The 26,833-nt window shown below is 46.3% G+C and overlaps 12 protein-coding genes across 12 annotated transcripts; 9 read left to right on the plus strand and 3 right to left on the minus strand.

Moving 5' to 3' along the window:
* Positions 1–6: 6 nt before the first annotated feature.
* Positions 7–650, plus strand: FIESC28_05339 (uncharacterized protein; the record flags this gene model as incomplete). The annotated part of the gene is made up of 2 exons (XM_031159486.1): positions 7–93; positions 144–650. The coding sequence occupies 2 exons, from the start codon at positions 7–9 to the stop codon at positions 648–650; spliced, it is 594 nt and encodes a 197-aa protein (XP_031016369.1).
* An 888-nt stretch (positions 651–1,538) lies between these two features.
* On the plus strand, positions 1,539–3,631 carry FIESC28_05340 (uncharacterized protein; the record flags this gene model as incomplete). Its single annotated transcript, XM_031159487.1, has 7 exons — positions 1,539–1,607; positions 1,655–1,748; positions 1,801–1,824; positions 1,876–1,913; positions 1,963–2,088; positions 2,135–3,033; positions 3,082–3,631. The coding sequence occupies 7 exons, from the start codon at positions 1,539–1,541 to the stop codon at positions 3,629–3,631; spliced, it is 1,800 nt and encodes a 599-aa protein (XP_031016370.1).
* A 487-nt stretch (positions 3,632–4,118) lies between these two features.
* FIESC28_05341 (uncharacterized protein) lies at positions 4,119–5,582 on the minus strand (the record flags this gene model as incomplete). The annotated part of the gene is made up of 3 exons (XM_031159488.1): positions 4,119–4,560; positions 4,608–5,164; positions 5,214–5,582. 3 exons carry the CDS (start codon positions 5,580–5,582, stop codon positions 4,119–4,121), a joined length of 1,368 nt encoding a protein of 455 aa, XP_031016371.1.
* Positions 5,583–6,309: 727 nt separating this feature from the next.
* FIESC28_05342 (uncharacterized protein) lies at positions 6,310–7,832 on the plus strand (the record flags this gene model as incomplete). Its single annotated transcript, XM_031159489.1, has 2 exons — positions 6,310–7,457; positions 7,514–7,832. The coding sequence occupies 2 exons, from the start codon at positions 6,310–6,312 to the stop codon at positions 7,830–7,832; spliced, it is 1,467 nt and encodes a 488-aa protein (XP_031016372.1).
* A 1,418-nt stretch (positions 7,833–9,250) lies between these two features.
* Positions 9,251–10,054, plus strand: FIESC28_05343 (uncharacterized protein; the record flags this gene model as incomplete). The annotated part of the gene is made up of 1 exon (XM_031159490.1): positions 9,251–10,054. The coding sequence occupies one exon, from the start codon at positions 9,251–9,253 to the stop codon at positions 10,052–10,054; it is 804 nt and encodes a 267-aa protein (XP_031016373.1).
* Positions 10,055–10,466: 412 nt separating this feature from the next.
* FIESC28_05344 (uncharacterized protein) lies at positions 10,467–11,108 on the minus strand (the record flags this gene model as incomplete). Its single annotated transcript, XM_031159491.1, has 3 exons — positions 10,467–10,735; positions 10,781–10,977; positions 11,029–11,108. 3 exons carry the CDS (start codon positions 11,106–11,108, stop codon positions 10,467–10,469), a joined length of 546 nt encoding a protein of 181 aa, XP_031016374.1.
* Positions 11,109–12,022: 914 nt separating this feature from the next.
* On the plus strand, positions 12,023–13,481 carry FIESC28_05345 (uncharacterized protein; the record flags this gene model as incomplete). Its single annotated transcript, XM_031159492.1, has 4 exons — positions 12,023–12,039; positions 12,149–13,193; positions 13,246–13,315; positions 13,369–13,481. The coding sequence occupies 4 exons, from the start codon at positions 12,023–12,025 to the stop codon at positions 13,479–13,481; spliced, it is 1,245 nt and encodes a 414-aa protein (XP_031016375.1).
* Positions 13,482–15,673: 2,192 nt separating this feature from the next.
* On the plus strand, positions 15,674–18,083 carry FIESC28_05346 (uncharacterized protein; the record flags this gene model as incomplete). The annotated part of the gene is made up of 4 exons (XM_031159493.1): positions 15,674–15,855; positions 15,902–15,998; positions 16,046–17,316; positions 17,360–18,083. 4 exons carry the CDS (start codon positions 15,674–15,676, stop codon positions 18,081–18,083), a joined length of 2,274 nt encoding a protein of 757 aa, XP_031016376.1.
* Positions 18,084–18,347: 264 nt separating this feature from the next.
* On the plus strand, positions 18,348–18,777 carry FIESC28_05347 (uncharacterized protein; the record flags this gene model as incomplete). Its single annotated transcript, XM_031159494.1, has 2 exons — positions 18,348–18,494; positions 18,541–18,777. The coding sequence occupies 2 exons, from the start codon at positions 18,348–18,350 to the stop codon at positions 18,775–18,777; spliced, it is 384 nt and encodes a 127-aa protein (XP_031016377.1).
* Positions 18,778–18,963: 186 nt separating this feature from the next.
* Positions 18,964–21,573, plus strand: FIESC28_05348 (uncharacterized protein; the record flags this gene model as incomplete). Its single annotated transcript, XM_031159495.1, has 5 exons — positions 18,964–19,519; positions 19,698–19,915; positions 20,035–20,272; positions 20,318–21,374; positions 21,453–21,573. 5 exons carry the CDS (start codon positions 18,964–18,966, stop codon positions 21,571–21,573), a joined length of 2,190 nt encoding a protein of 729 aa, XP_031016378.1.
* A 443-nt stretch (positions 21,574–22,016) lies between these two features.
* Positions 22,017–24,359, minus strand: FIESC28_05349 (uncharacterized protein; the record flags this gene model as incomplete). The annotated part of the gene is made up of 2 exons (XM_031159496.1): positions 22,017–24,129; positions 24,187–24,359. 2 exons carry the CDS (start codon positions 24,357–24,359, stop codon positions 22,017–22,019), a joined length of 2,286 nt encoding a protein of 761 aa, XP_031016379.1.
* Positions 24,360–25,418: 1,059 nt separating this feature from the next.
* Positions 25,419–25,632, plus strand: FIESC28_05350 (uncharacterized protein; the record flags this gene model as incomplete). The annotated part of the gene is made up of 2 exons (XM_031159497.1): positions 25,419–25,523; positions 25,573–25,632. The coding sequence occupies 2 exons, from the start codon at positions 25,419–25,421 to the stop codon at positions 25,630–25,632; spliced, it is 165 nt and encodes a 54-aa protein (XP_031016380.1).
* Positions 25,633–26,833: the final 1,201 nt, after the last annotated feature.

Here is a 26,833-nt window from a genome sequence, read left to right on the forward strand (position 1 = left end):
ATTATCATGGCTGCTAAGAACCCCGATTCGCTTCAAGGTCAAGGCCCCTTCCATGCCCGAATCGTTCCCTCTGAGCCTGGAGTGCACAATTGGGTAAGTATTTACTGATGTCCTCGATATCCTGTTGATCTAACAGTCTCCAGCACAAACCCGGTAACGAGCAAGGCAACGCCGCTAAACCAGAATTCCACGCCCAGACCTTCCCGCCTGGCACCGCCCCAGTCGAAGATTCCTTCACGCCCCGTACCGTCGGCTACAACATAGAGGAGAACACCTACGAAGATGAAGACTTAGACTTTCCAGCCCTATCCATGCCTGGTTCAACGTCAAAGGACATCCACAACTCTATTGATTCGCTGCATGGTAAACCTCTGCAGGGTCAAGAGAACCGTGAAGCCAGAGGTGTTCATCCGCGAAAGAGAAAGAAGGAAAGAAGTGGTCTAGAGGGTGTTGGCGCGAGTACTACTCGCTCGGTCTTTGACAAGGTACGGGATACAGTTGCAGATAAGCCAGAGGCGGAGAAGGGTCAGCGGGGTTATACTGGTCGGCGAGAGGGTGGATTAACTGCTGATAGAGCGGAAGCTCTTCCTCCCGTGACAGCAGAGAGTAGAGCTGTTCGTGAAGGACCTCATGGTCGCACGGTCAAGTGATGGTAGGCAAGGCAGTTACTATACTACTGCCTGTTTCACTGCGCCTTATTGTACAACGTAGTACCAGAGATTAAATTGAATTGACTTTGTTTATTTTAAGATAAATCGATCCAGTTTCAACTGTGCTTATAGTTTAGTAGCGATAAAAGACCAATTTACAAGATATAATATATATCAAAACAGACCGCAGGCTACGTATAAGTTGTATGACGTGCAAACTGACCGTTGAAAATTTTGATAAAGATAAATGCTGCAATTTAGCGTTCTCTAAAGTATCTACACTTATCTACCTACTATAATAGAAGGTTGCAGCGGTAGATCCCGCCTACCGGAAAGTCGGACATGTTTCGTCATGCAATCATCACATCGACACCCATACGATGAATTTAAGCATTCTCCGCACAAAACCGGAAATTGATTTCATATGACAACTTAGCTCCATCATAATGTTCTTTATTATGACAGTCACATGCTATTAAGGCGTTACAGTATATGCTGTCACTATTACCCGAACGTCACGAAAGGACGATGATAAGATTTACTCTGTTTGTCCTGACATTAACTCATCTCGCAGTAAGATGAATCCTTATGCAATGTCATTGTTCCAGCTATCGCTCTGTAGCTGTAAGGATGCGTAATACCGCAATAAACGTTACGATGATTTATCTCGCCTGAATACCACCCAAAGTAGACCATCCGTGCTTTTCTTATCCTTTGAAGATGGCTTTCTTCTATAAATCATTCCGTCTTTCGTCTTATATTAGACCTTGCACGTTTACAGTAAGACGTAGTCCTTTCCTTGTCTCGATACCACGACATCGAAAACTTTACAGCACAAAAAACAACACATGCAACAACACATACAACCACACATACAACAGCAACACAATGACTAAGATTGACGTTTCCAACAAGTCGGGCGAGCAGAAATGGTGGAAGGAGGCTATTGTGTATCAGGTTAGTCTTTCTGCTTTCTAATTAGTATCCCTACTGAGACTCTGCAGATTTATCCTTCCTCTTTCTTGGATACTGATGGAGACGGAGTTGGGAACATCAATGGTATCATTGCCAAACTGGACTATCTTAAAGAGTTAGGCGGTAAGAATGTTTTCAATACTCTTGCGCTCATATTCTGACTTGTATAAAATAGTGGACATCCTCTGGCTTTCACCGAGTAAGTTCACCATCTGTCAAGAGAGAACAACAGTCTAATTATCATCACAAGTCTATAAAAGCCCTAATGAAGATATGGGATACGACATCGTATGTTGGCACTTGGATGGTGTTTGATTTGCCCGCTAATATGAACTAGTCGGACTATCGCGATATCCATGAACAGTACGGTACTATGGATGATGTTGATAATTTGATTACCGAGCTCAAAAACCGTGATATGAAGCTCGTGATGGATTTGGTTGTTAATCACACTTCCCACAAGGTATGAAACTCAAACCTCTCCATGACTGATCTAATACCACTGACAGCACCCCTGGTTCATTGACTCGTCTTCTTCCAAGAATAGTGAGCATAGAGACTGGTACCACTGGCGAAAGCCAAAGTACGACGCCGATGGCGTTCGTCAACCACCAAACAATTGGTTCAGTCTCTTTGACGAATACGAGTCAGCCTGGACATACGATGAACAGACGGATGAGTATTACCTCTCCCTCTTTAGTCCATTCCAGCCCGACTTGAACTGGGATACCCCCGCCGTCCGGAGCGAGGTTCATGATATCCTGCGCTTCTGGCTCGACAAGGGAGTTTCTGGTTTCCGAATGGACGTCATCAATCTCATTGCCAAGGATCCCAGTTTCCCTGATGCAGACATCGTTTTCCCAGACAGAAAGTATCAGCCGGGTGAGAAACACTTTGCCAATGGAACCCATCTCCTAGATTATCTCCAAGACATGAAGACGGAGGTCTTTGATCATTATGATACTTTGACAGTTGGTGAGATGCCGTTCCTTGATGACGAAAACGAGCGTCTTAAGATGGTTGAAGCTGAAGAGGGTGTCGTGAACATGATATTCACATTTGAGATGATTGGTCTTGATATTGTCCCTGAAAAGGGTCGCTTCAGCAATAAGTCGTGGTGTGTTTCTGACCTGCGAGACATCATGGCCAAATCTTGCAGAATCGTGACAAAGGATGGATGGAGCACGTTGTTCTGTGAGAATCACGACCAGCCTCGCTCCGTCACGCGTTTCTGCGATGATTCGGATGAGCATCGCGTGACAGGTACCAAATTACTGTCTATCATGCAAACAAGTCTTCCTGGAACCTTGTATCTGTACCAGGGAGAAGAGCTGGGCATGCGAAACGTACCCTTGTCTTGGGGACCGGAGGAGTACAAAGACATTGAATCAGTCAAGTATTGGAACAAGTGAGTTTGGTGGCCTTGTCTTGATAGAGTCTGAACTAACGTGTCTAGTGTTTGCTCCAAATACAAACAAGGGTCTCCTGAGATGAAAGAAGCAAAGTATTATCTGAACCTCAAAGCGCGTGACAATGCCAGGACCCCAATGCAATGGAACTCAACAGCCAACGGAGGCTTTTGTCCAGCGGGAGTCAAACCCTGGATGCGCGTCAACGATGACTATCCCACAGTCAACGCAGAGCTCCAGACATCCGCAGGCAAGGCGAACAAGCGATCGATGCTCGTATCTCCCTACAGGTTCTGGCAGGCGGCCATTGCGCTACGCAAGAAGCACACCGATCTGTTCGTCTACGGAGACTTTGTCATTGAGAACATCACGCAGCCCAACGTTTTTGCGTTTAGGCGAGTGAGCGAGACGTGTCATTCCATCACGATTGTGAACTTTAGCAAGGAGGAGACGACGTTTACTTTTGACGAGGGTCAAGGTGTGAAGGAGTGGGCTTTGGGAAGTTATGATAATTTATCTTTGGAGAAGGAGAGGTCTGGAACTATCAAGCTACTTCCTTGGGAGGCTCTCATTGGTGTAGTGGGTAAGGATGCTTAGACGTGGAGGTACATATAGCAAGGCCTCTTAGTAACGGTACAATCTCGGTAGTAAGAAATGCAGATTGAGTATGATATGGCTATTACGCAACTTTGCATGTTTATATGCGGTTCTTTGATGTAACAAGACAGAACCCTTCACAGTATTCGAGTAAAAGAGTCAGTCCATGAATAATTCTGGTGACAACACGAGTAAGATGGTTCTTCACCTTGTATCATCAGAAGTCGCTCATAGGCTCGAGTTCATTGGACTGCCAGGTCAAGATGACGGCAAACTCTCAGTGACGAAAGTGTGAATTCGTCGAGGAAACCTTATCCCGACTGACGGCAACTTCATTAACTGAGTCTCTCAAAGAGATTGATCCAGCTAGGCAAGGATGGTATTATCAACATCGCGGTACGAATTGGATGAGATAAAGATGACAAAGGCAAAGAGCTGTTATAATACAATATCTAAATACAAACGTAAAGACATATACAATATCTAACTACAAACGTAAAGACATTAATCCGTTTCCACGTGCACCAAGCTTCAAACCCATACCCATCATCCATCTCTCTATCTCAGTAATGTCACGACTCTCCAACCACTGCTGAGTAACATTACGTACATACAACGACGTCTTCTCATACTCGCTCTTGTCCTCCATAAGTCTCGTGACCACCCTAGCCCAAGGTTGTATGTCTTGCTCAGGAATGATGTAACACCCCGTCTCGTCATGTTCGCCACTGATGGCATTGACGGGAATGATGTAATCCAGTCCAAGCATCGCCTCAGGCACAGCTCCCGCGTTTGAAGCGACAACAGGTATGCCCCGAAGGTGCGCTTCGACTACCACCATTCCCCAGGCCTCGCACCAGAGGGAGGGAACTATGAGGATTTTGATGTCGCGCCAGAGGTCCTCTGCATCTACACACGATGGGCGAGTTCTGAGCTATTCGTTAGTGGTGACACCGAAAGTACTGGATTTGCTTACGTTATGTTTGGCTGGGCCTTGATCTGATTGACTACCTTCTCGCTGGCGCCCCAGCTCATAAACGCGAGGAAGTCATACTGCGGACAAGCTTTGGCAAGATCAACAAAAATGCTGGCTCCCTTGATATGGCACGGGTTAACCATGGCGATGTATGGCTTGTCCCAATTCGATAAATGCTTCGGTATCTCGTGGCTATCACCGACTAGATACGTCCAAGGGTGATGCACCAGAAACCGCGACTGCAGTTGTCCGTGCTCAAGAGCGTAGTCCTTGATAACTTGAGATACACTCCAGACTCCATCCATGCGTCGGAGAAGTTCCACTTCTCCTACCGTGCTCGACTGTCCTGGAATTCCAAAAGCGAAGGGACCAAAAGGAAGTTGCTCGGCGGTGTGGACAACTGCGATGCGGGACATGTTTAGATCGGCCAGATCAAGGTCGAAACTGACCTGCATGGATAGACCGTCGTTGGAGATTATGTGCGTAGGATGAAAGCGTCTGATTTCATCGTGGAGGAACGAGATAAATTCCAGCAACGGCGGCGAGCATGTTCCAGTCTTTCAAATGGTTAGTTTCGATAGCGAGTACGGTTCAGGTTTGACTTACCTCGATATACTCAGCTGACATTTTGGATAGTTTACTGTGCAACGACATCTTACCACCAAACGCCTCGTCAAACGCTTCGCTGTCCAATGCCACGACTTCAACACCATCGTCCATGTAAAACTTGTGAACCTTGACGTTAACCCCGGTCCTGCCGTCTTCAGGTCTCATGTGAAGGATCCTGGTTCTCAGATGGTCCCCGTTGTTCTTTTTATCTTTCAAGTAGGCCTCAATCTCTCCACAATGTGAGTAGCAGAGTTGACGGACACGATGGCCCGCAGAAGACAGATAGCGAAGGAGGGCATAGTTGGTCTTGTAACCGCCTGAAGATGAGAAGAGGCCTTTTGCCGTTTGGATGAGGAAGACACGCATGATAGATTAAATGAGGTGCAGTCTTGGAGTATGCTGATAGACAAATGTATAGTATGGTTGTGGAGAATATCACTTGGTTTAGATTGAGAATAATTAGATTTTGGAAGTAGAATCTCTACGCCTTGTCATTATATAGCTGTCTTGTTAGAAGCTATGGTCGAGAGGCTAACTTAGTGAGATGGCAATAACGTCAAGTCGCCCAAAGTTGAAAGATGCTTAACCATCTTCACAATGACATAATTGACCTTCACCTTAGCTTTGATCATCTTAACTAATGAGGAAACAAGTATCTACAGTGATGTATTTCGGCAATAAATCCGTCATGTTCTTTATGGAAATTTTTCCATAATGGGATACGCACTCCTACGTCAGATCAGTGTAAGGTCCCGTGTCATGGCCACAGTAATGAGTGGATTCCCAGCTGTTAAGAACGAAACACCACAGACAATTCCCGCTTATAGTAGTAGAAACATTGTGATGGGGATCCTGGTGGAGAAGAAGGTCCGATTATCGCTTCTTATGACGCCTGGTTTTGTTTTTGGTGATGATAGTAGTATTGAACTGGTGATCCGATGCGGAGGGATATTGAAGTTGTGAGAGAAAAGAAAGACCCTCATATATTGCTGCTCTGCGAGTTAGTAGTGTACTTCAAGTAATTCGAGTCATCCAAAGTTTCTGTTAAAGGAACATTCATACATACAATCTATATCAAAAACACTCTATTATCATGATGGACTCAGTCAGGCGAACTCTCACTAAACTTACCCTCAAGCCAAGTTCTGAGTGCGAACGGCACCGACACCCGTCTCTAAGTAACGACAACTGGATTGATTTCAGGGACTGTGATACAGAAAATCCTCTGAACTGGCCTCTCGCCAGAAAGCGATACATATCTGCAATCGCCGTGTTTATAACTTTGAACGGTTGTTTTGCCAGTAGTATCACAACGGGAGCAACCGAGTCTATCACTCAAGAATTCGGTGTCTCACGTGTTGCTGCAGGACTCACCACGTCTCTCTTCCTCCTCGGCTTCTGTGCCGGTCCTCTCATATTTGGACCCTTGTCTGAATTCTACGGTCGTCGTTGGATGCTCTATACGACACTGTTTCTCTACCTCGCTTTTACATTCTTGACGGCCTGGCCACCCAACTTTGGAGCACTTTTGGTTGGCAGGTTTCTCGCTGGAAGTACCGCCGCGGGACCTGCCACCATTGTTGGTGGTATCCTTGTTGACCTCTGGGACAAATGTGCTTGCGGCAATGCCATGGGCGTCTTTATCTGGGCCGCCTGGGTCGGTCCAGCTCTTGGGACTGTCATATCCGGAGCCGTGGAGCTGAAGAAGGACTGGCATTGGGGCATGTATGTTTGTCTCTGGTTTGCAGCATTTTCTTGTCTTGTCGTGTTCACAATTCCCGAGACGCACAGAAACACCATCCTTTGTTACAAGGCCAAGACGGCGAGGAAAGAGGGTCACGACGTACAGTCTGAGCAGGAGGCGACCAAACCGAACCTGACTCAATTGTACAAGATTGCCCTAATAAGACCTTGGGGACTTCTCTTGGACGTTATTGCGTTTCTCTGCTGCATCTACTCTTGCGTTATTGCTGCTTTGCAATACATGCTCTTCAGCATATACCCTATCGTGTTTCACGACAAGAGGGGATGGAATGCAGCCGTTTCCCAGCTTCCGATATTCGGACAAGTTATCGGCGCGTTATTTGCACTGTTAATTGTCTTCGCCAACTCTCGGCGCCGGAAGCGGAAGGTTGCGTGCGGGGGGGAGATCCCTCCGGAGGATCATATGATCCTGGCTATGATCGGCGGCGTAGGGTTCCCCATCTCCATGCTCTGGCTTAGCTGGAGTGCTCAGTACAAGTGAGTAATTGGTTTATCAAATATGGAGCCATTATAACTAACGGCATCTAATATAGCTCCGTCCACTGGATCGTGCCTACTATTGGCGGCACCGTTCTGTCAACGTGCCTGATGTTGATCCACGTATCATGCTTCAGCTACATTATCGACACATATGCGGACTACGCCGCTTCTGCTGCTGCGGTGATCATAGTGGCACGATCTTCTAGTGCCGCCGCCGCTCCTCTCTTTACAGCGCAGATGTTTGACGCCCTTGGAGTCGGCGGCGGTGGTTCGCTTATCGCGAGTGTGGCGGCGCTTTTGTCCGCCACCCCGTTTTTTTTTTATCGTTACGGCCATAGAATACGAGAAAAAAGCAAATATGCTACTTCTTAGTGGGATGCATGTCGGCAAAGAGACTCGGAAAGGATCTTTTTCCAACCCCAGACCTGGCTAGTATTTCACCCGCTGCCAACAGTCTTCACGGGAATGACTCGTTCCGATTAAACCCTGTTCCCCGACCGATCATTTTGAGTAGTCTCTCCGCTTTTCTTAGTGCATTCATAGCTATCAACAATAGACAAGAAGTTTAACAATTTATTGTTTGGTCGCTAAGCGGTAGAGGACCTACTTCTAGAAAGCCTCGGATATACAGGAAGTTCAAGATATTAAGATATTATTTGGACGATTTACACGATCGATCTTAAGCTGCAGAAGCTAGTTGAGAACCGTTTTCTGTCACAGAACAATGTCAGAGCGCTTTGCCAAGCTTTGAAGTAGCGCTTGTAGCGCTTGTACCTTGGACAGCCCTAATTGGAGTCCGGTTCCTGTCAGAGAGATATCGGAGTACTTTGTCATGGTCTGATGTAGCGCTTTGACCTTCAACAAACCCAATCAAGGACAGTAACCCGTTACAGAACAATGGCGGTGCGCTTTGCCACGGTCCGTAGCACGCGGTTGTGCCTTCAACAGTCGAACTACGCTCTTGACTTCTTTTAGACCACACCACCTGCATACCTGGTTCGCAACGGACCAGTTAGACTTGACGCTTATCATGATACCTGACAGGTGCCAAGGGAAATGTCTTGCACTAGCTGAACCCCGCGGCCGTTGTAATCCCGGAATATCGTCAGCATTAGCGGGGATACCATCGCTTGTATGCACCTTGCCACATGGAGAAATGGCTAATGAACTTTATCTCGGCTCATCCTGTCACCGTTTTAGTATCATGACGCCAGTCAGAAAGCACCACTCATTTGGTCCCGCCAAATGCTACCGTACACACTCAGATTGGGTTTGAGCAATGGATACTTGTACAGCCTTTCTGCAATCACAATTGGTGATCAGGAACCGCGAAACGTCTTTTGGTATAAGCGCCTTATAATCCGCTAAGTCGGCCAATAGGTATTTGTATGTCTGGTGGCTTAACTCCACCTTATCACCTTCCACGGGTGCCATCACACTACATTAGCATTGTCCATCCCTGGAGTCCAGGCCCTTCTCGTGACGAACGAATGACTATGAGCTTTCATCCAAATTATGCCCCCTGCTGTACCAGGATTTCAGAATTCTGTGCTTATTCCATTTTGGATAAATATGAATCTTTGACGTGCAGTCCATGGGATGCATCATTGTTCATCTTGCATAGTCAGATTTCCCCTCCACGTTACGCTTTAGGCTGCACAAAGACTTAAACCAAATCTGAGCATCTGACCTAAATCTGAGTTATCTACTATCCCTTGGACATGAGATTAGATCTGGTGAGTCCCGGTTTCTCTACGCTTTGTGAGTATCCCATACTAACATGGATAGACATGAATCAATACTTGAGCATGGATCAGAGCCCAGCCAGCCTCATAGATCAAGGTTGCGACTTTGGAAATTTCAACCCTGAGCCTACTACCCTATGGAGTCCATGGTATTTGGCTGGTGATGCAAATTTCCATGGTGGTTTTCCTATGCATCAAGACGATTCTCGCCACGGATCACTCGACATGGGCCACTACATTCCTGAATTATCTCACGATCCCCATTCAAACACCTTCTGGGCTCATGACAGTATGGCGAGCCAGCCACCCCCAATCCCAATCTCAGATTCCACACAACACGAACGGTCTTCGAGCATTGCAGAATCCTCAATTCGTCGCTCATCTACCAAGTCCGAAGCAAAGAAGCGGAAATCGATCTATACAGAAGACACTACATTGAGCCCACCATCCCGACGTGGCTCCACCAGGAAACCCCATGCACACCGAGAATCCCTTACAGAAATCGACATGAATATTCAAGAAGAATCTCCACCATCCGAAGTCGATACACAGGCTAGAAAAAAACTAAGAGAGAGGAATAGACGAGCAGCAATCAAGGTCCGGACCAAGAAGAAGGTGCAGGAAGAAAACCTCGAAACGGCAGAAAGGGACATGGAGATGAGGCATCGCGAATTGTCGGCCAGCGTAAAAGGGTTGACCGACGAGATACACCATCTCAAGATGCAGCTTCTACAGCACGTCGGCTGTGACTGCGCCCTCATTCAGGAGTACATTACTGGGGAAGCCAATCGTTATGTTCAAGATATTAGCGGCGAATCTGCACACAGTCATACTACAAGAGCATCATAGAAAAAGACATATCATAGTAGTTTTTGAGTGTCGGCAGCGACACCTCATGATTTAATTATTTATCAAAACATTCATCTTGACACCGTCTATTTGTGCGGAGCATCTGGTGATGACTTCTAAAATTAAATATGACTAAGTGCTTACGCGGACTGTCAGATGTTGTGGTGCTGGAGGCTTGGCAAGATCACGTCATAGGTTGAAGTCTGGAATAATGAGGTAGGTAAAATTGTAATACCCGTACTTATACGGAGGCTTCCGTCAAGGAAGACGGATATTTCCGCGGAGGCGAGTTCTTTGGTCAAAATAAGATTTGTCCAGACTAAATTAGACTCTCACATTTAATTCCAGAATCTACTCTTCCAACGACAAGTGTATTCATTTGAATACTGCTGTAATTACATAATCGATGGCCTCAGGATCGGAAGAGGTGCTCAAACTTTGGCTTCCTTTCCAATACCTTGATCTCCTGCTTCATAGCATCAATGCGATAGTTTTTGAACGCCTCCTCTATTCGCCCCTTAACCTCGGGGTTCTTTGTGATAGTTCGTGAAGCTGAAGCAGTGCCAGTGATGAGACCCAGTTCCCCACCAAGAAATGTACCTCCAACGGCAAAGAAGAAGTAAGTTGCCGCGTCACCCCATTTGGAAGGTGACAGCTTGTCAGAAATATCAGGAATTGATTCTGCCCCGGTTAGAAACGGACAGATATAATTGAGAATCAACGTACTGGTACGGCCATCCGCGAATTGAACAGCCACAGGTTTTTCCATAGCTCTGAAGGCGTTAAAGTAGGCCAATCTCATAGTCCTCAGCCTCCAAGCGCAGTAAATGCCCAGGCCTGCACCCACAAGAGAGCCTAGCTTTGCATGGGTGGATACCTTACTCCCTGCACGTTTCAGGGTGTCTCGTTCTTCCTGGTTCAAACTGAACAGTCACATCAGTAACCGAAAGCAGAGGAGAAAAAGACAGGCATACTCGTGCTGCATATGCTCCTCAGCAAGTCCACGAAGATCCTTGCTCCTTCCGGATCGAAAAGCAGCTAGTGATTCTGGCATGGTTGGAACTGGACTGTAGTGATATTGTGGTCAGATCTGATCTGATATGGGGCATCTAGACAGCTGGGCCCTTTATCAGAAAATGTTGGGGTTATTATAACTGGGTCTGCGAATCTGACATCAGACTACATACAACACTCGATGCTGGCATCTTAATGTCATGCTTACAGTGGTATTTCAGCACTAGAGTTATCCCGTCACGATCAAGTCATTTTTGAAAATCAAACATGTCAGGGCTGAAAGCAGTCTAACGTTGCATCCTTCAACTACGCTAAGTCAATATTGTAGGGGGCTCTGCGCTGATCAGTGTTTAATGCTACTGCACTTCGGCGCTACCGCCGAGTACCGCGATTGGAGGATGTTACTGCGGAGCTACAGCGATTTGTGGAAGCTGGAGTCCGGCGACGGTGATTGGTGAATGCTATCTCGGAGCTACACTGATCCGGAGATGTAGCGAGGCGACGGTGATTGGGAGATTACACTAAGCTCTCTAAGACTCTGTAGTGGAAGTTTATTTTGGTTTGCTCAGCCTTATCAAAAGCTCGCGCACAGATGACGGTTGTTATACGCGCATAACGATACTCGCATACATGATGATCGAATTCGCTTAGGATACGCGCCAACAACCGAAGGCTGACGTTTAATGCAAATATCATCGTGCGATGATCTAGATATGAATGACTTGTTATAGATCTATAACATTGGTATGATGAGTCTGGATATGGAAATGGGACGTTTTTTTGAGTACGTTATTGAGCCTGGAAACGGGGAACAGATAATTGTGGAACTGTAAAGAATTCAAGATTATCCAGTTAAAATATGATAAAAGCCAAAGGCAAATCCTTTGGATCTCTGAAATGCACCACATCACACAAATTCCCAACAATCACATATCACAAAAAGCCATACCAACAATGACAGAAGTAGCCAAGTACGTTTCTCTATCACCAGAACCCGGTCCATCACCAGAACCCTGTCTATCACCAGATAACTGTCTATCACCACAACCCTGTCCCTGTGCCTGTCTAACTTGCTACAAGGCCCGTCTATACCACCTCCTACAAGCCTCATCCCACCGAGCGGATGAAGGCGGCTCTCTGGACAGGTTCAAAGTCCATTGAGCTAGGCGTCGTTCCCAAACCGACCATCACAGCTCCCGCCGACGCCATCGTCCATATCACCCACTGTACCATCTGCGGTTCCGACCTCCACATGTACAATGGCGATCTCAACAAGGTTATGGAGAAGGGGTTGATCATGGGCCACGAAGCCATCGGCATCGTTGAAGAGGTCGGAGCCGAGGTCAAGAACTTGAGTGTTGGAGACAGGGTCATTATCCTGCCTGTCATCGCTTGTGGAGAGTGCTTCTACTGCAAGAAGAAGGAGTACTCGCTGTGTGATAAGACGAACCCTTCCAAGGAGCTGGAGGGCATGTACGGTCATCGCCTGTCAGGTATCTTTGGGTATTCTTTGATCACTGGTGGATACCCTGGTGATCAAGCGGAATACTGCCGCGTTCCTAATGCAGATCTCACCTGCGTCAAGGCTCCCCATGACATTGACCCCAAGAAGCTGGTTGGTCTGGCCGATGTAACCCCCACTGCTTGGCATGGAAATGAGCTGGCCGAGGTAGGCGAAGGAGACGTCGTTGGCGTCTGGGGCTGTGGCGCCGTTGGTCTCTCGATCCAACGTCTCGCCAAGCTTCGAGGGGCGAGCAAGGTATACGCCATCGACAAGGATGAGCATCGTCTCGACATCGCAAAGTCGTATGGCATGATTCCTGTCAATGTCAATCTTCACAGCGATCCTGCCGATTACATCCTGTCTATTGAACCACACGGCCTGGACCGTGGTATTGAGGCTAGCGGTTTCAGGAGCACCAACTCTACTGCTCATGCTTCTATGAGAGCACTGGGTGTTGAGGGTGACAGCTCTGATACTGTTGCTGCGGCTATCAAGGCGACTCGCAAGGGAGGCAATGTTGCTCTGATTGGTGACTTTTTCTACAGCACTAATAACTTTCCCATTGGAATGATGATGGAGAAGGCTATCACTGTGCGTGGAGGACAGCTCTATGCCCAGAAGGTATGTTTACCCCAACCTATTAAGATGATGACCCATGCTGATTAGGCGGTAGTATTTCCCTCTTCTTTTGGACTTGGTTGTCGAGGGTAAATACGACCCCTCTTTCATGTTTACCCATGAAGGTACGGTACTTCCCTGTCCAACGAATGTAAAAAACATGACTGACTCTGAGTAGATGACTTTGAGAATATCTCAAAGAACTATGATGCTTTCTTCAGCCACAAGACACCTGGCGGATTGAAGGTCTGCATGGCAACTGCCTTTGGACGCGCCCAGTCGCGTGCCTAAATAGATCCAACTCTCGAGTCTTTAGCTTTATATTGGCTCGGATGGTGCTACGTAGCAAATAAATTGGAAAAATTATGTGGTGTCTGAACCCTACTTGCTACCCTATGGTTATGTCAGTGTCTTTGTCAGCAAATACAATGCGCCGATTGGCCAAGCTTATATCACGTGGATACCCCGCGCGATGTGATCAAAACAGCGCATCTTTCCCTTCAATTAGTTAAAAAAGATAAGGCTCTTGACATCCTCTTCTGTATGCTCTATTCGGTAAAAACAGTTCGATTTAAGTACCTCTTTCTTGGTCGAATGCTTTGTCAGCAGATACAGCGTCCTGACTGGGACGTTCCACGGCACGTGATCAGGACGGTATAGTTAAAGCCGTGCTATCCCCTTTTTATCAGTTATGGGAACAAGGGTCTTTAAATCCTCCTCTGAATGCTTATTTCCACTCAATACCTGCTGATCATAATACGTGTTATCCCTTTGTAGCATTGGTGTAGCGGGTCTGATAGTGTTACGCTAAGTAAGGGGGCCGCGCCGGTTACTATCTACCGTTGACACCCTAATAACCAGGAGAATTAATTTATTGAGTTAACATTTAGGCTAAGTTGTAAGATAGAAACTGCTTAACGTGTCATTTATCTCTTGTTTATGTGTGATTCTGTCTATGGTAAGTCTATAGTCTTGCTACCTCTCCCTCTTGCGCCTTAACCCAAGCCTGAATAACTCTAATTAATCCTTCAGCTTCCTCAATTGTATTCCCAGCATGCAAACATATCCTCACTCTCTCACTTCCCTTAGGTACAGTCGGTGCTACAATTGGTCTCACTGTAAATCCCCTCTCCTGACAGAATCGCGCTAAACTTCGTGGCTCAGATGTAAATACCGGAATGATGGGCGATTTGGGTTCTTTGTTGACCCCTATCGTCGTTGTTGTGAAACTCAAAGAAGCGAGTAGCTTGTGAGTATGCATTGTAAGACTCCAGAGGTGCGTGAGTCTCTTGTCGATAAGTCCGCTTTGCAAGTATTGGTACGAGACACTTATGCTCGCTAAACAAGAAAATGGTAGAGCGGTAGTGTAAATGAGAGTTCGGGCGTAGTTGATAAGATACTCCCTCGTGATAGACGAGCATAGCACAATAGCTATAAAGTTAGCAGTGTCCTCCTGATAGATGATTGACCTACCTCCAAAAGAACTCATAGCTTTTCCAAAAGTATGCAACCTGGCAAAGACCTCGTCTTCTAATCCCAATTCACAAACCAGACCTCTTCCCTGCTTCCCATAGACGCCTGTAGAATGAGCCTCGTCGACGACGATATACCCATTCCCTTTGAACCTCGTCTTGACACAAGTTACAATATCCCTCAACGGCGCAACATCTCCATCCATACTATACACTCCCTCAACAAGGATAAACACCGAGACATTCTCTTCAAGGCTGACCAGGACGTCATCCAGCGACTCCACACAATTGTGTTTGAAAGGAATCTTTCTGCTTGCGCGACTTAACCTCATACCATCATGCGCACTAGCGTGAACAAGCTCATCATAAACAATCACGTCTCCCTTTTGAGGCAACGTACTAACCAATCCCACATTCGCATCAAGTCCCGAATTAAATAATAATCCTGCTGGAGCGTTGTGAAAAGCTGCGATGTCACGCTCTAGATTCTCTGCAAAGGTTGAGTTGCCGTCTAATAAGCGAGATCCACCAGATCCTAACGATGCATGGCTTTGAAGGAGGGCATGATAGTCGGAGAGTAAAGATGGGATCGACGAGAGAGAAAGGTATGCGTTCGACGAAAAATCAACATTTGATCGCGGAATCGTGGTTAGGCTTCGAAGTTGAGACTTTTTAGACCGGTTTTGTAGATGAGAGGCCAATTGCTCCTCTAATTTAGACATTTTAAAAGTAAGAAGAAAAGGAAAGCAAGTACAGGCAAGTAGATGAGTAATTAAACAAATTAATACGAGTACAAAATATACTTTTGTAGTCACGAATTTGTTGAGGTTGAGCTGAATTGCGCCTTTTTTCCCCACCGGCCCAACTACCGTGCCGCCGATCGCACATGCATGTAAATCCCGTTATAAGCCGCGGTCTCCCGGCCGTTTGACCGAGGAGAAACTTGTCCTCTCATCAAGGTGTCTCAACTCTCCAAACCTTTGTAATTACACATCCCCAAAGGCGTTAGAAATGCCTCCAGTCTCAGCACTTCTCCGCCGCTCCCTCCGAGCCCACCAAGTCTACGGCGCAAACACAGACGTCGGAAAGACAATCTTTAGCACGATACTCTGCAATGGTGCGACTAAACGGGGAGATAAGAGCTGGTTTTTGAAACCTGTTTCTACGGGGGCTGCTGATGAGGCTGATGGATGGTAAGAGTCAATTGATTTCTCAGAGCTTGACTGACTGACTTTGTAGTCATATTCAGAAATTTGCTCCTCAAACGGTCCATGAGACGCTTTTTCAGTATGATATCCCCTGTAGTCCTCATATAGCTGCCAAAGCATCAGGAAAAGTAACATTTCCCTTCTCTATCCGTGCTAGATGAAGCTGACGGAATAGCGCGTTCCTTCTGATCAAGCCGTCCTGGCAAGGATTAACGAAGCAGTCTCTCACTACGGTCCGGGTTGGCTCTTTTTAGAAACAGCAGGCGGCGTACATTCCCCGGGACCATCAGGAACTCCCCAAGCAGACCTCTACGCTCCATTACGTGCGCCTGTTGTTCTTGTCGGTGACTCAAAGCTCGGTGGTATTTCGCAGAGTATATCTGCGTACGAGTCTTTGAAGATGAGGGGGTATGATGTTGAGTCTATTCTGCTGTTCCAGGACGGCAAGTATGAGAATTATCAGTACTTGAGGGAGTATTTCTCCAAGTTTCGTGTTCCTGTTGATACGGTGCCTGAACCACCGATACGAGTACTAGATGTTAAAGAGGATGTTGAGCGGATGAAGGAGTATTACTCTTCGCAGAATGTCGACCACGTTCTGGAGCATCTGGATAGCCGCGGCAAGGAACGAATCTCTCGTCTTGAATCACTTAGTGAAAAAGCGAGTGAAAAGATCTGGTACCCATTCACCCAGCAAAAACTCGTTTCAGCAGAAACAATTTCAGCGATCGACTCTGCCCACGGAGATTACTTCCAAGTCCTCAACCCCAAGTCAGACAATCTCCTCCAACCTGCCTTTGACGGCTCAGCATCATGGTGGTCTCAAGGCTTGGGCCATGCAAACTCACGTCTTACCCTTGCGGCAGCATATGCAGCTGGTCGATACGGACACGTCATGTTTGCAGAAGCTATCCATGAACCTGCTCTCGCTCTTGCAGAGATCATGCTAGATGGTGCCAAGAATGAGCGTTTCTCGAGGGTGTTTTACTCGGATAATGGAAGTACGGGCTGTGAAGTCGCTGTCAAGATGGCTCTTCGGGCAGCGAGACTTCGCTACGGCTGGGGCCCTAACGACAATGTTCATATTCTAGGTCTCAAGGGCAGTTATCACGGTGACACGATTGGAGCAATGGACTGTGCTGAGCCGTGTGTCTACAATGAAAAGATTGAATGGTATGAAGGAAAGGGCTATTGGTTCGATTATCCCACCATTCAATGCGTCAAGGGTAAGTGGGAGGTGAGTACGCCGGAGGGCATGGGCGATGATCAACGGCTGGGGTCCATCTCGGAGGTTTTTGACATTGAATGCCGAGTCAATACCGAGCAGTACCGAAGTTATGCGACATACATCGAAAAGACGTTGCAGAAGCTTCAGGATCAGGGAAGAAAGTTTGGAGCGTTGATGATGGAGCCTATAATCCTTGGAGCTGGCGGAATGATATTTGTGTAAGTTTTGTTGCTTTGTATCGAAGTTATACTGACTTTTTAGTGATCCCCTCTTCCAGCGGGCCTTAGTGGACGTCGTTCGTCGCACCTCCACTATAACTCCCCCATCCTCGTCGGGTCCACAGTGGACCGGTCTCCCTGTAATTTTCGACGAAGTCTTTACCGGATTATACCGCCTAGGTCGATTTTCAGCAGCATCATTCCTCGGCGTTGAACCCGACATTTGTGTCAATGCAAAGTTACTCACAGGAGGCTTAGTACCGCTCTGTACAACGATGGCATCAGAGGGTATTTTCGACGCATTTGTAAGTGATGATAAAAGTGATGCGCTTTTGCATGGGCATAGTTATACGGCTCATGCTGTTGGATGTCAAGTTGCTGTTGAGTCAGTGACGGAGATGCAGAGGATGGAGAAGGATGGGGAGTGGAAGTGGGCAGAGCAAGATTGGACTTCCCAAAATGAGAACACTCAAGCTTGGAGTGTCTGGTCTAAAGATTTTGTGGATGGCATTTCACATAATTCTCAAGTTCTGGGTGTTTGGGCGCTGGGAAGTGTTTTGGCTATCAGTCTTCGCGATGATTCGGGTGTAGGTTACAAGAGTCTTGCTGCAAAGAAGCTTCAGAGTCGATTGAGAGAGGGGACAGGAGCTTGGAATGCGCATAGTCGGGTTTTGGGAAATGTGTTTTATGTTATGGCGAGTCAGAAGACGAGTCGGGAGAGTATCGCTGAGTTGCAAGGTTTGTTGGTGGATGCACTCAAAGCATGATCTCATACACTCATCATCGAATTTATATTACAGTATCATCAAAATTAAACATACTTATAAGAACCAAAGAAAAGCCATTGGGCACTGACTTTCCTTTTGCCCTATTGACGTGTTCTTGCATTTTATGCAATTACATAGATGATCATCATACAAGCGAGAACATAGATTTCCTATTGGTCAGATTGAGAGGGGGTAAAGTTACATCACATTGAAGAAACTTGCATTCTTCACTTACACACAAAACATCCCCCAAATCATACAAAAATGAATGCCCAACCACAGGAAAAGACTCGCGAGCAGTCTATCGCTGAATTTGAAGCGAGGACAAAGAAAATTCAACAGGAGCATCCTGATGTGGATTTCAAGTCTACCGTCATTGAACCTACCATGAATCTCATGTTTGACATCAAGGTGAGTCCTCTTTACATTTTGTAGATATTTGTCTGACTGGCAACAGGAGAATTTGAAAGACGAAGACAGAAAAAAGCATGAAGAACTCATCACTCTCATGCTCCAAAACACATCCGATCCAGCAAAAGCAGAAAAGTACCTCTGGGAAGCCCGAAACTACCTCAAACCTCATCCCAGCATCCTCAAACTCTTCGACGACATCTACATCAACAAACGGCCTGTCCCCGTCATGATTTCCCAACTTCACGACGCGATGAACACAAAACCACCTTCAGCGCCATAAATAGTTTTTAGCTTTTTTTTTATGACGATATTTCTGTTTTCTGCCCCTCACATGACGCCCCATCAATAGGGCGCAATGACAAGGTTTTTGACCAATTACGTGACTGGTCTGATGATGACTTAGCAAGATTTACGGCTTTCCATTTCTTTCCACCTGCATTGCATAACCTCTGAATCCTACCAACTCATGATTGATTGCATTGACACGCCCATCATGACTTACAACCAGACTTCATTCTCCGATATGGATCTTTTGGATGGTTTTATGAGTGATGACTTAACGCCATATGTCTCTGATTCTGCGCCGTTTAACGTGACGCCTAATTTCTCATCTGACCATCTTCCCACACCCAATGATGCACCCATCCCTCCACAACCAGCAAAAGTCGGGGGACGCTTTACTCGAGAGTCTGTCCGAATCTTAAAGAATTGGCTAGCGACACACCAAAATCATCCATATCCTCGTGAACCAGAGCGAAGAATGCTGCAGGAGGAGACGGGACTTACAAAAACGCAGATATCGAATTGGTTAGCCAATGCAAGACGCAGAGGAAAGATTCCGTCTAGTGCTTCTTCTCCTAGGACGAGAGCTATGGATATTCCCCCGAGACCGGGGACGCCGGCTGTTAGGAATACTTCTGATATGGATCCGCTGCAGAGATGGGTTGATTCACCGCCTGAGGATGAGCCGGCTGCTGTTACGGCTATTGCGAGGGCTGTGGCTTCTGTTAAGCCGTCATCTGGTAAGCAATCGTGAGTATGACTTCCATCAAGCTAATTGAGGATAGGTTCCACGAGTCCGTATACTAGGTTGTCTCGTACACCGTCAGTCAGAAGTGTCGGCACATCACGATCTAGCTCTATAAGCTCTGTCAATTCACACACCAGCCGATCATCTTTCGGACTCAACGGTCTTTTTAGTCGAGGATCTTCTCGGCGTAGAAGACGTGCTTATAAAGAAGAACGAAGATCATTGGCTACACCACATAAAGCCTTCCAATGCACATTCTGCACAGAGACATTCCGGGCAAAGCACGATTGGCAACGACACGAGAATTCTCTTCATTTACCTCTGGAACGCTGGGTTTGCAGTCCTGAAGGACCACGCGGTCAAAAAGATGACAGCTCCGAAATTCTATGTGTGTTCTGTGGTCATGTCGATCCAGATGATGCACATATCGAAACGCATAATTACTCAGCATGCAAGAATCGGCCAGTCCAAGAACGCACATTTAATCGCAAGGACCATTTAAATCAGCATCTTAAACTGGTTCACAACACTAAATTCGCTGAGTGGCCTATGAGACAATGGAAAGCGCCTCCACCGGCAATACGATCAAGATGTGGATTCTGTAACCTTGTTATGGAGAATTGGAGTGATCGTGTGCATCATTTAGCGGAACACTTTAAGGCTGGTAAGACGATGGCTGATTGGAAGGGTGATTGGGGCTTTGAAGCGCATATTGTTGAGTTGGTTGAGAACTCGATACCGCCTTGTAAGTGTCACCTTGAGTTTGGTATGAGGGGTGCTAATGGGACAGACTTTATCGAGACGGAGAGGAATAGTCCTTTTCCTTTTGAAGGAAGTAGAGCACTCGTCGAAACGCCTCGAACAGCATACGAATTACTTAAACTGGAACTCGCATATTTCATGCAGAATCATTTTTATCAACACGCCAGAATGCCAACAGGAGACGAAATGCAACTCGAAGCATGTCGAATTCTCTTTGCATCTGAACCATTGTCGCAAACAAATTTCATATGCTGCTCATGGCTCCGCGATTTGGTGTTCTCGAATGCAGAAATTTCTCAACGCGCTCAATTCGGTCCTATGAGAACAAACGCAGAATCCCGTCTCTCTTCAATGGAAATCAGTGGCAAGAACAATATCTTCGAAGGATGTCCTTTCGAAACTCAACTTCAGGAATTCGTTCAAGCGAAACAGCTTCTCAATCTAAGTATTCGCGATGATGAGCTTCGAGAAGAATGCTGTATGATCGTTGGACGTCTTGAAGAAGTCTCAGCTACGCCATCGGACTTTATCGCGAATTGGTTGATCAAGATTATACACTCACCTGGCGATTGGTTACTTCCGTTCCGACAACGGACGGGTATTGAGTTAATCGGTCTATCGGAGGGTTTGAATCTTAATGCCATGATTCAAGACTACACACGTCTTGAACAGGAATTAAGTTCATACCTAACCATGCAACGCGTAATCGGTCTCGAACCAACAGATGAAGAACTACGTCATCAAGCAAGGGTTATAATCCATGGGACAGATTCTCTAATGAACCACACTGCCGCTGACGACGATTACTGGCTCGCTGCTTTTCGACAACGACATTCCAGCAATCCAGAGACCTTTCCTTCGGAGACGTGGAATACACCCCTAAGGCCGGATCCGCACATTCTTGCTGCTAGGAGTTTAGTGCTCAAGACTAGTACTGCGTTTTTGAACGATCATAATTATTGGAGGTGGTTTACGCAGGAGTTACGGAGGTGGATTGCTGGTATTATGTCGCCGCATAATCCGGCCAGTAGGGTTCCTAGTGATGAGGAGATTCAGCATTATGCTAGGTGGATCAGTTATAATGAGTAAGTGAACCCGTGAGCGAAGCGAAGTGGATGTATTGGGGGAGTGGTTTGAGAGATGTGTGCTAACGAATGTGACAGTGATGATCCGTTTAATCAGACTATTGCTGAGAATAAGGATTGGTTGGAGGCTTTTAAAAGGGATGTTGGGATTGATAAGGCGCAGGGTCAGAGTCAGATTGGTCAACAGATGGGCCAATAAATGTAAGGAGTTGCTTTTAATGTTAAATTGCATTAAGAACGTCAAAGGAGATATTTAATTAATTAACTTAATTACAGGGAGTTGCCTATCTTTTCCTGCTCTTAAATTTAATTAAATATTTATGTACCTTGTGTAATTACAAGATGCAGCTGTTAAGTTAGCTGTAGTAGGTAGCCGCGCTGGAGATGTGCTGTATTACAGCGCTACAGCAGCTATACAAGCAAGCGATCAGTGGGGGTATGAGGTCGACAAGCTGACGGCGCCCACTTCGCTAGTAAACGGTCCTTATAAAATTCTCGTTTCTACTGTACAGTCAAGTCATGAATTGTTTTCTGAACTATAATGTCGATTTATCGTCGAGGAGACAATACGGGATGCCGCTCACTACGTCATTTTGCCTTTATTCACGGTCAGGGTTGTATTCCCATTCTCTCTCTTTCAGGTCAACCTTTTCCTTGCCCCTTTAGCAATCTTCCTAACCTTCCCCTGACTGACGGCCTTTCGTCATCTTCTAGCTTCACCGTATGACCTGTATACTCCTCCTCTTGCAGACTCGGTGAGTCATCCTCTATCAACGTTGACAGACCCATCGTCACTTTGAGATACCGCTGAACCTGTAGGTCTTGCACTCCCTCAAAGGAAACATCATGCAGCTGCCTCTCGGGATCATACAAACTCGATCCCATCATCGATTCAGATGAGTTCCGTCTCTTGAATGCTGATGCTTTGAAACGCTTGAATGAGCTCGAGACGGATACTTGGGAAGATCGGGACGAACGAGAGGCCAACGATCTAGACATGGTAGGATTTCCATTCAATGCGTCCAGATGTATATAATACGCGGATGATGGTGCTCTGAGATAGGATGAGATACTAGAAGAATCGAACGATGGTGTATATCGGCTCTTTCTAACATAGGCAATGGTGTCTCTCTCCCTGGTAGAGTCTAGCTGACCCTGTTGGGGGATTGACCAATTCAGGAACTCGTTGTCTGCTGATATACGTCGCATCTCGCGGGCCTCTTTCAATGTAGTAGAAGTGGGTGTTGTCAGGTGGCTCTCTCTTCTGGCGATCAGGACTGAACTTAGTGCTTCTATCTGGTAAGCTTGAATTTGCTTAACAAAGTTACTCTTGCGACCAGAGGGTGGAGACCATGAGTAGTGTTCAACGAATGCTGTAACAAATTCCCTTTTCATTTGATTTCGCTTGTATCGGTGGTCGTGGAGGAGCACCTGAGCGGTACTAAGGTAAGCTCGCCGGTCCGAGGCTCGAAGCTCCAACAGCTTGCCTTTTGGGTCTAGCGGCAATATGTCGTGTTGATGGAGAAGTAGTGACCTTCGGACGATGATCCTGCTTATCAACATCAGGAACTGCGTGGCGGATATCGTATGATGTTTCCAGCCAGGAGGAGGACCATGTTGCATCTTCTTCCACAGGAATGTGAACAGAAAACTGGCCTTTATCCAATTGTGGAAAGGGTCTCGTTGAGTAGCCAACTGGCTCATATCAGTGGGCTTGATATTTTCGTGCTGTCTAACATCATGGTGTGGAACCGGCAGAGACTCAGCGTCGGTCAATGCTCTCCGGCAATGGTCAAGGCAATCCCTCACATTCAAGACCAGCCATGCCTCATCCCATTGGAGCGAATTAAGCAAGTCTTCGGGAATGTTCGCGACCTTGTGCTTTGGGAGAAGGCGAAGCAATGTCCAAAGATCTATCGATGGTGGAGCAAGCGTGTCGAAGGCCTTTATAAAGCCTCTGGCTATATCCAGATGTTTCTGCATCTGACTAGCACCGTCCCTTCGATGCTTATAGATTTCCGCAAGGTGACGATGGAAAAGGAAAGATTGCATGGGACACATCTCAACCTGGCCTGAGGGTGATTGATTAGACCGATCTTCAGACAGAGGATCGTCGCTTGTCTCTAGCTCAGACTCCATGACTTCCCTCACAATCTCAGAGGCTTTTCGAGTTTTGGCAGATCTTGCCATATCGAGTATCCTGTCATGTCGCTGTTTGGGCGGAAAGTTCTCATGTTGAAAGGGCATTGAGATCTTCCGATAGTACCAGAATGCTTTGTTGTAACGGTAGCAGCAGGCCAGATAGTCTGCTGGTAGCTCGTCATTGTCTCTGTATTCAGGTGTTTCGGCCTTTTCCACTACAACCGACGACGTTGGTACGAAGTCAGTATCAGTAGAGAGATCCAATTGTGTGTCTTGCAGACTGCTGGCGACTGTGTTGTCTGACTCATTCCCAGGCCTTAATCGCTTCACCGTACGACGAAGAAATGGTGAGGGGGGGCCATGGGTCGTCGTATCGCTTCCGCGACTGCTGGAGGTTGCATCACTTCTTGGACGTTTGCTCGACTCATTTGTGACTGTCGACCATTGCTCCCTAGCGTCGGCTAGATCGGTCGCACTAAGCGGCTCGTTTTTGGAAGCCTCGCTCGTCGTACATTGGTTAGCTGCCTCGTTCAGTGATGGTTGGATCGAGCTGCCTCCGCTACGTTGCTTTCGAAACCCCCACCTTCTCGTTGCTTTTGAGAACTGGTCCCTACTATGAGCTTTGATGTGAGATACTGGCAAGGGAACATCGGGAAAAGGCTGGACTTACGACAGACTTAACCCGACATGTGTTTTGAGATGCTCAATCACTTGGTCGCGAGTGTGATGTTGACTCAGGTATAGATCACCAATCAGCTCTTTGTGCTCGTCCACAGCTCTCTCTGAAAGCCCGGCAGCTCGTGGAGCACGCTTCTCAATGAAGGTCAACCCTCGTGTAGCCATTGGCGGTTGTGTGACTGGGACAAGGAGGATCGACAGAGGACAAAGATTGTTCGACAGCAAACGGCGAGAGTCAGAGTTACACCACACATTCACATATAAAGTAATACACAAGAGCAGTTAAGCTCTCGGGGGTCTATTGTCCGTTTCGATTTGACTCGGTGGCTTGTTCTCACCATAGGGATAAGAAATTAACACGTCACGCTCAGCTCGTGCCGGTAAGATTGGAGTGATGTGATCCTTGTCTGTGGTCATTGATTGGACGACAGGACATAACATTTGTTGTTGTTTCAACCTCCCAGACCGAGACTAAGCTGAATCTGGCAATTCCAAAGTTTTGTCTCAAGTTCCGGCTTCACCGCCAGAAGACATCAGCCACGTTTCTAAGCCACATTCATTTACTATGTATGACGACAGCTTCAAACGAACTCCATGACAGGGCCAGTGTGGCAGGTGAACGGCCATCCCGGATTTTGTAATTCCAAATAGCAGCGTGATGTTGAGGCTGTTTCAACAGCTTACCTCTTTAATGCAGGGAGACCTCTCCACCTTCAGGGGTGCCTCCTCATGATCTGACTGATCGATCAGCCGGAACGACTGCTGTCACTTTTTTCAACATTTTGTTTCATTTTTGGTGACTTGTGAGTTCGGAAGCTCCGAATCCAGAAAAAACAAACTACTACTTTGTGTCCTCTTGAGTCAGACTGAGACCGTAATCATCGCAACTAGGGTTGATATACACCATGCATTTCTCAAAAGAATCTTTGCTACTATATTAATAAACTTTGTTTTGTCCTAATCTGGTAATGCCAAAGATTGCGTTGTGATGTCGAGTATCGCTATGACATTTACATCGACTCGCAATCTATTCTGGTCGACATTGAACCCATGTCTTAGACAAGGACTGAATGATATACTAAATTTCATCTTTGCCTATATATAGTCCGTCTGAACTATAAATTCGAATTCGATAAGCTATATCACCCTCTGTATCTCAAACCACCAAAGACAACAACCCATTAGTAGATACATCTTTTCTATTACGTTACATTCTCATCCAAAATGGCTCTGGATCCCGTCAAGCACAACCACAAAAAGGCTCAGGACAATTTGGTTGCCCATACTGGTGCTTGGACCCAAGCCGCTAGCTTCTCTCCCCCAAAGAGTGTAAGGTGTCCGGTATTATTGCACATAAGGCTTTTGGCTAACTGTGAAGATTGTCAAGGTTGAGGAAAGAGCAGAGGACTCTAAGACTAAGGCTGAGAAAAAGGATTGAAGGTTTGTAGTAAAGATTTACACCCATCAAATGACCGACAGTTAACATGCTTTTTAGGACTTTCTCATAAGCAGATTAACTCTGTATGTGTCCAGCTCTTCTCAAGTTCATTATCGAAAAGAAAAAACCCACCATGCCAATGGACCAGCACACCCTGGCGCTCATGAGTTCTTGGTTCACGAGAGATGTTAGCTACAGTTGCTGGGACTGAGCTGTGGCTATTTGTGAAGAATGATTGATCAAAAAGGGCATTGCTTGACGGCAGCTAGTCCCGAGGGAATAAGCGATGTCTACAGTGTATCACAATGTTATGTTATTTCTTTAACTACTCTACTCAAAAGCTATACAAACTTGAGGCTCCGGACAGATGGGCGGTCTTTGGGGAGGCTTCTATTTATCAGTACCTGACAAAGAATATTGCAGACAGTTGACCTTGAATAGAACATCCCTTATTACGGTAACTTTTATTAACGAGCGTAAAAGATGTATTGTTGTTGATACTATAATTTCCAATGTAACTCAGTGACCACGTTTAATATTTAACTTTATATCGCAAAAGCACTGAGAATGTCGTAAGGCAGCATTAGGAATTTCGGACAAATCGCATAGATCAAACCACAAAGAAACACTATCAAATCGTATAACAGCCAAGAACCAGAAAACACAGTCTTATAGTAACGGAACAAATAACGATGATAAGGAGGCAAGAAAATAAAGAAAGGTAGAAAGACAGAAGGAGTCCAGTGAAAATCGCAACAGTAAATAGTAAAACCCCTGTGTTTCAATTCCAACCTCGTCGAGTTCAAAGAGTGCAGGATATGTCCAGGTCCAGAGATCCTTGTGTGAAGTCCATTTCCAGACGGGACCCTCCTGCTTTCGAGCATTAATAGTGGGTAGTTGCCCTGAAGGTGCACTGTTAAGGCGAAATATTACGCTAAAGGGGTTGTGGCTGTGCACAATTAGTGGGCCGCTGTGCTGAAACTGAGAAGAGCAATGTAACTATAGGGTACTATGAAGCCTACAATAGAAGCTCCTTCTATTTCTAGAGTTTTCTTTGCTAAGTATTGGCTTCATACCTTATAAACGAGTATTTCAGATTTATCTGGTCGGTCGTACACAAATAGGGAAGCTCTGCAGTTCAATGGGAGAAGGCAGTTGGCACGGTGCGTTGATTCGGATCAACGTAAAGCGTTTTGGCAAG

The sequence above is a fragment of the Fusarium coffeatum genome (assembly GCF_003316985.1).
Source record: "Fusarium coffeatum strain FIESC_28 chromosome Unknown BRIP53273_contig_114, whole genome shotgun sequence".
Classification (NCBI taxonomy): Eukaryota; Fungi; Ascomycota; class Sordariomycetes; order Hypocreales; family Nectriaceae; genus Fusarium; species Fusarium coffeatum.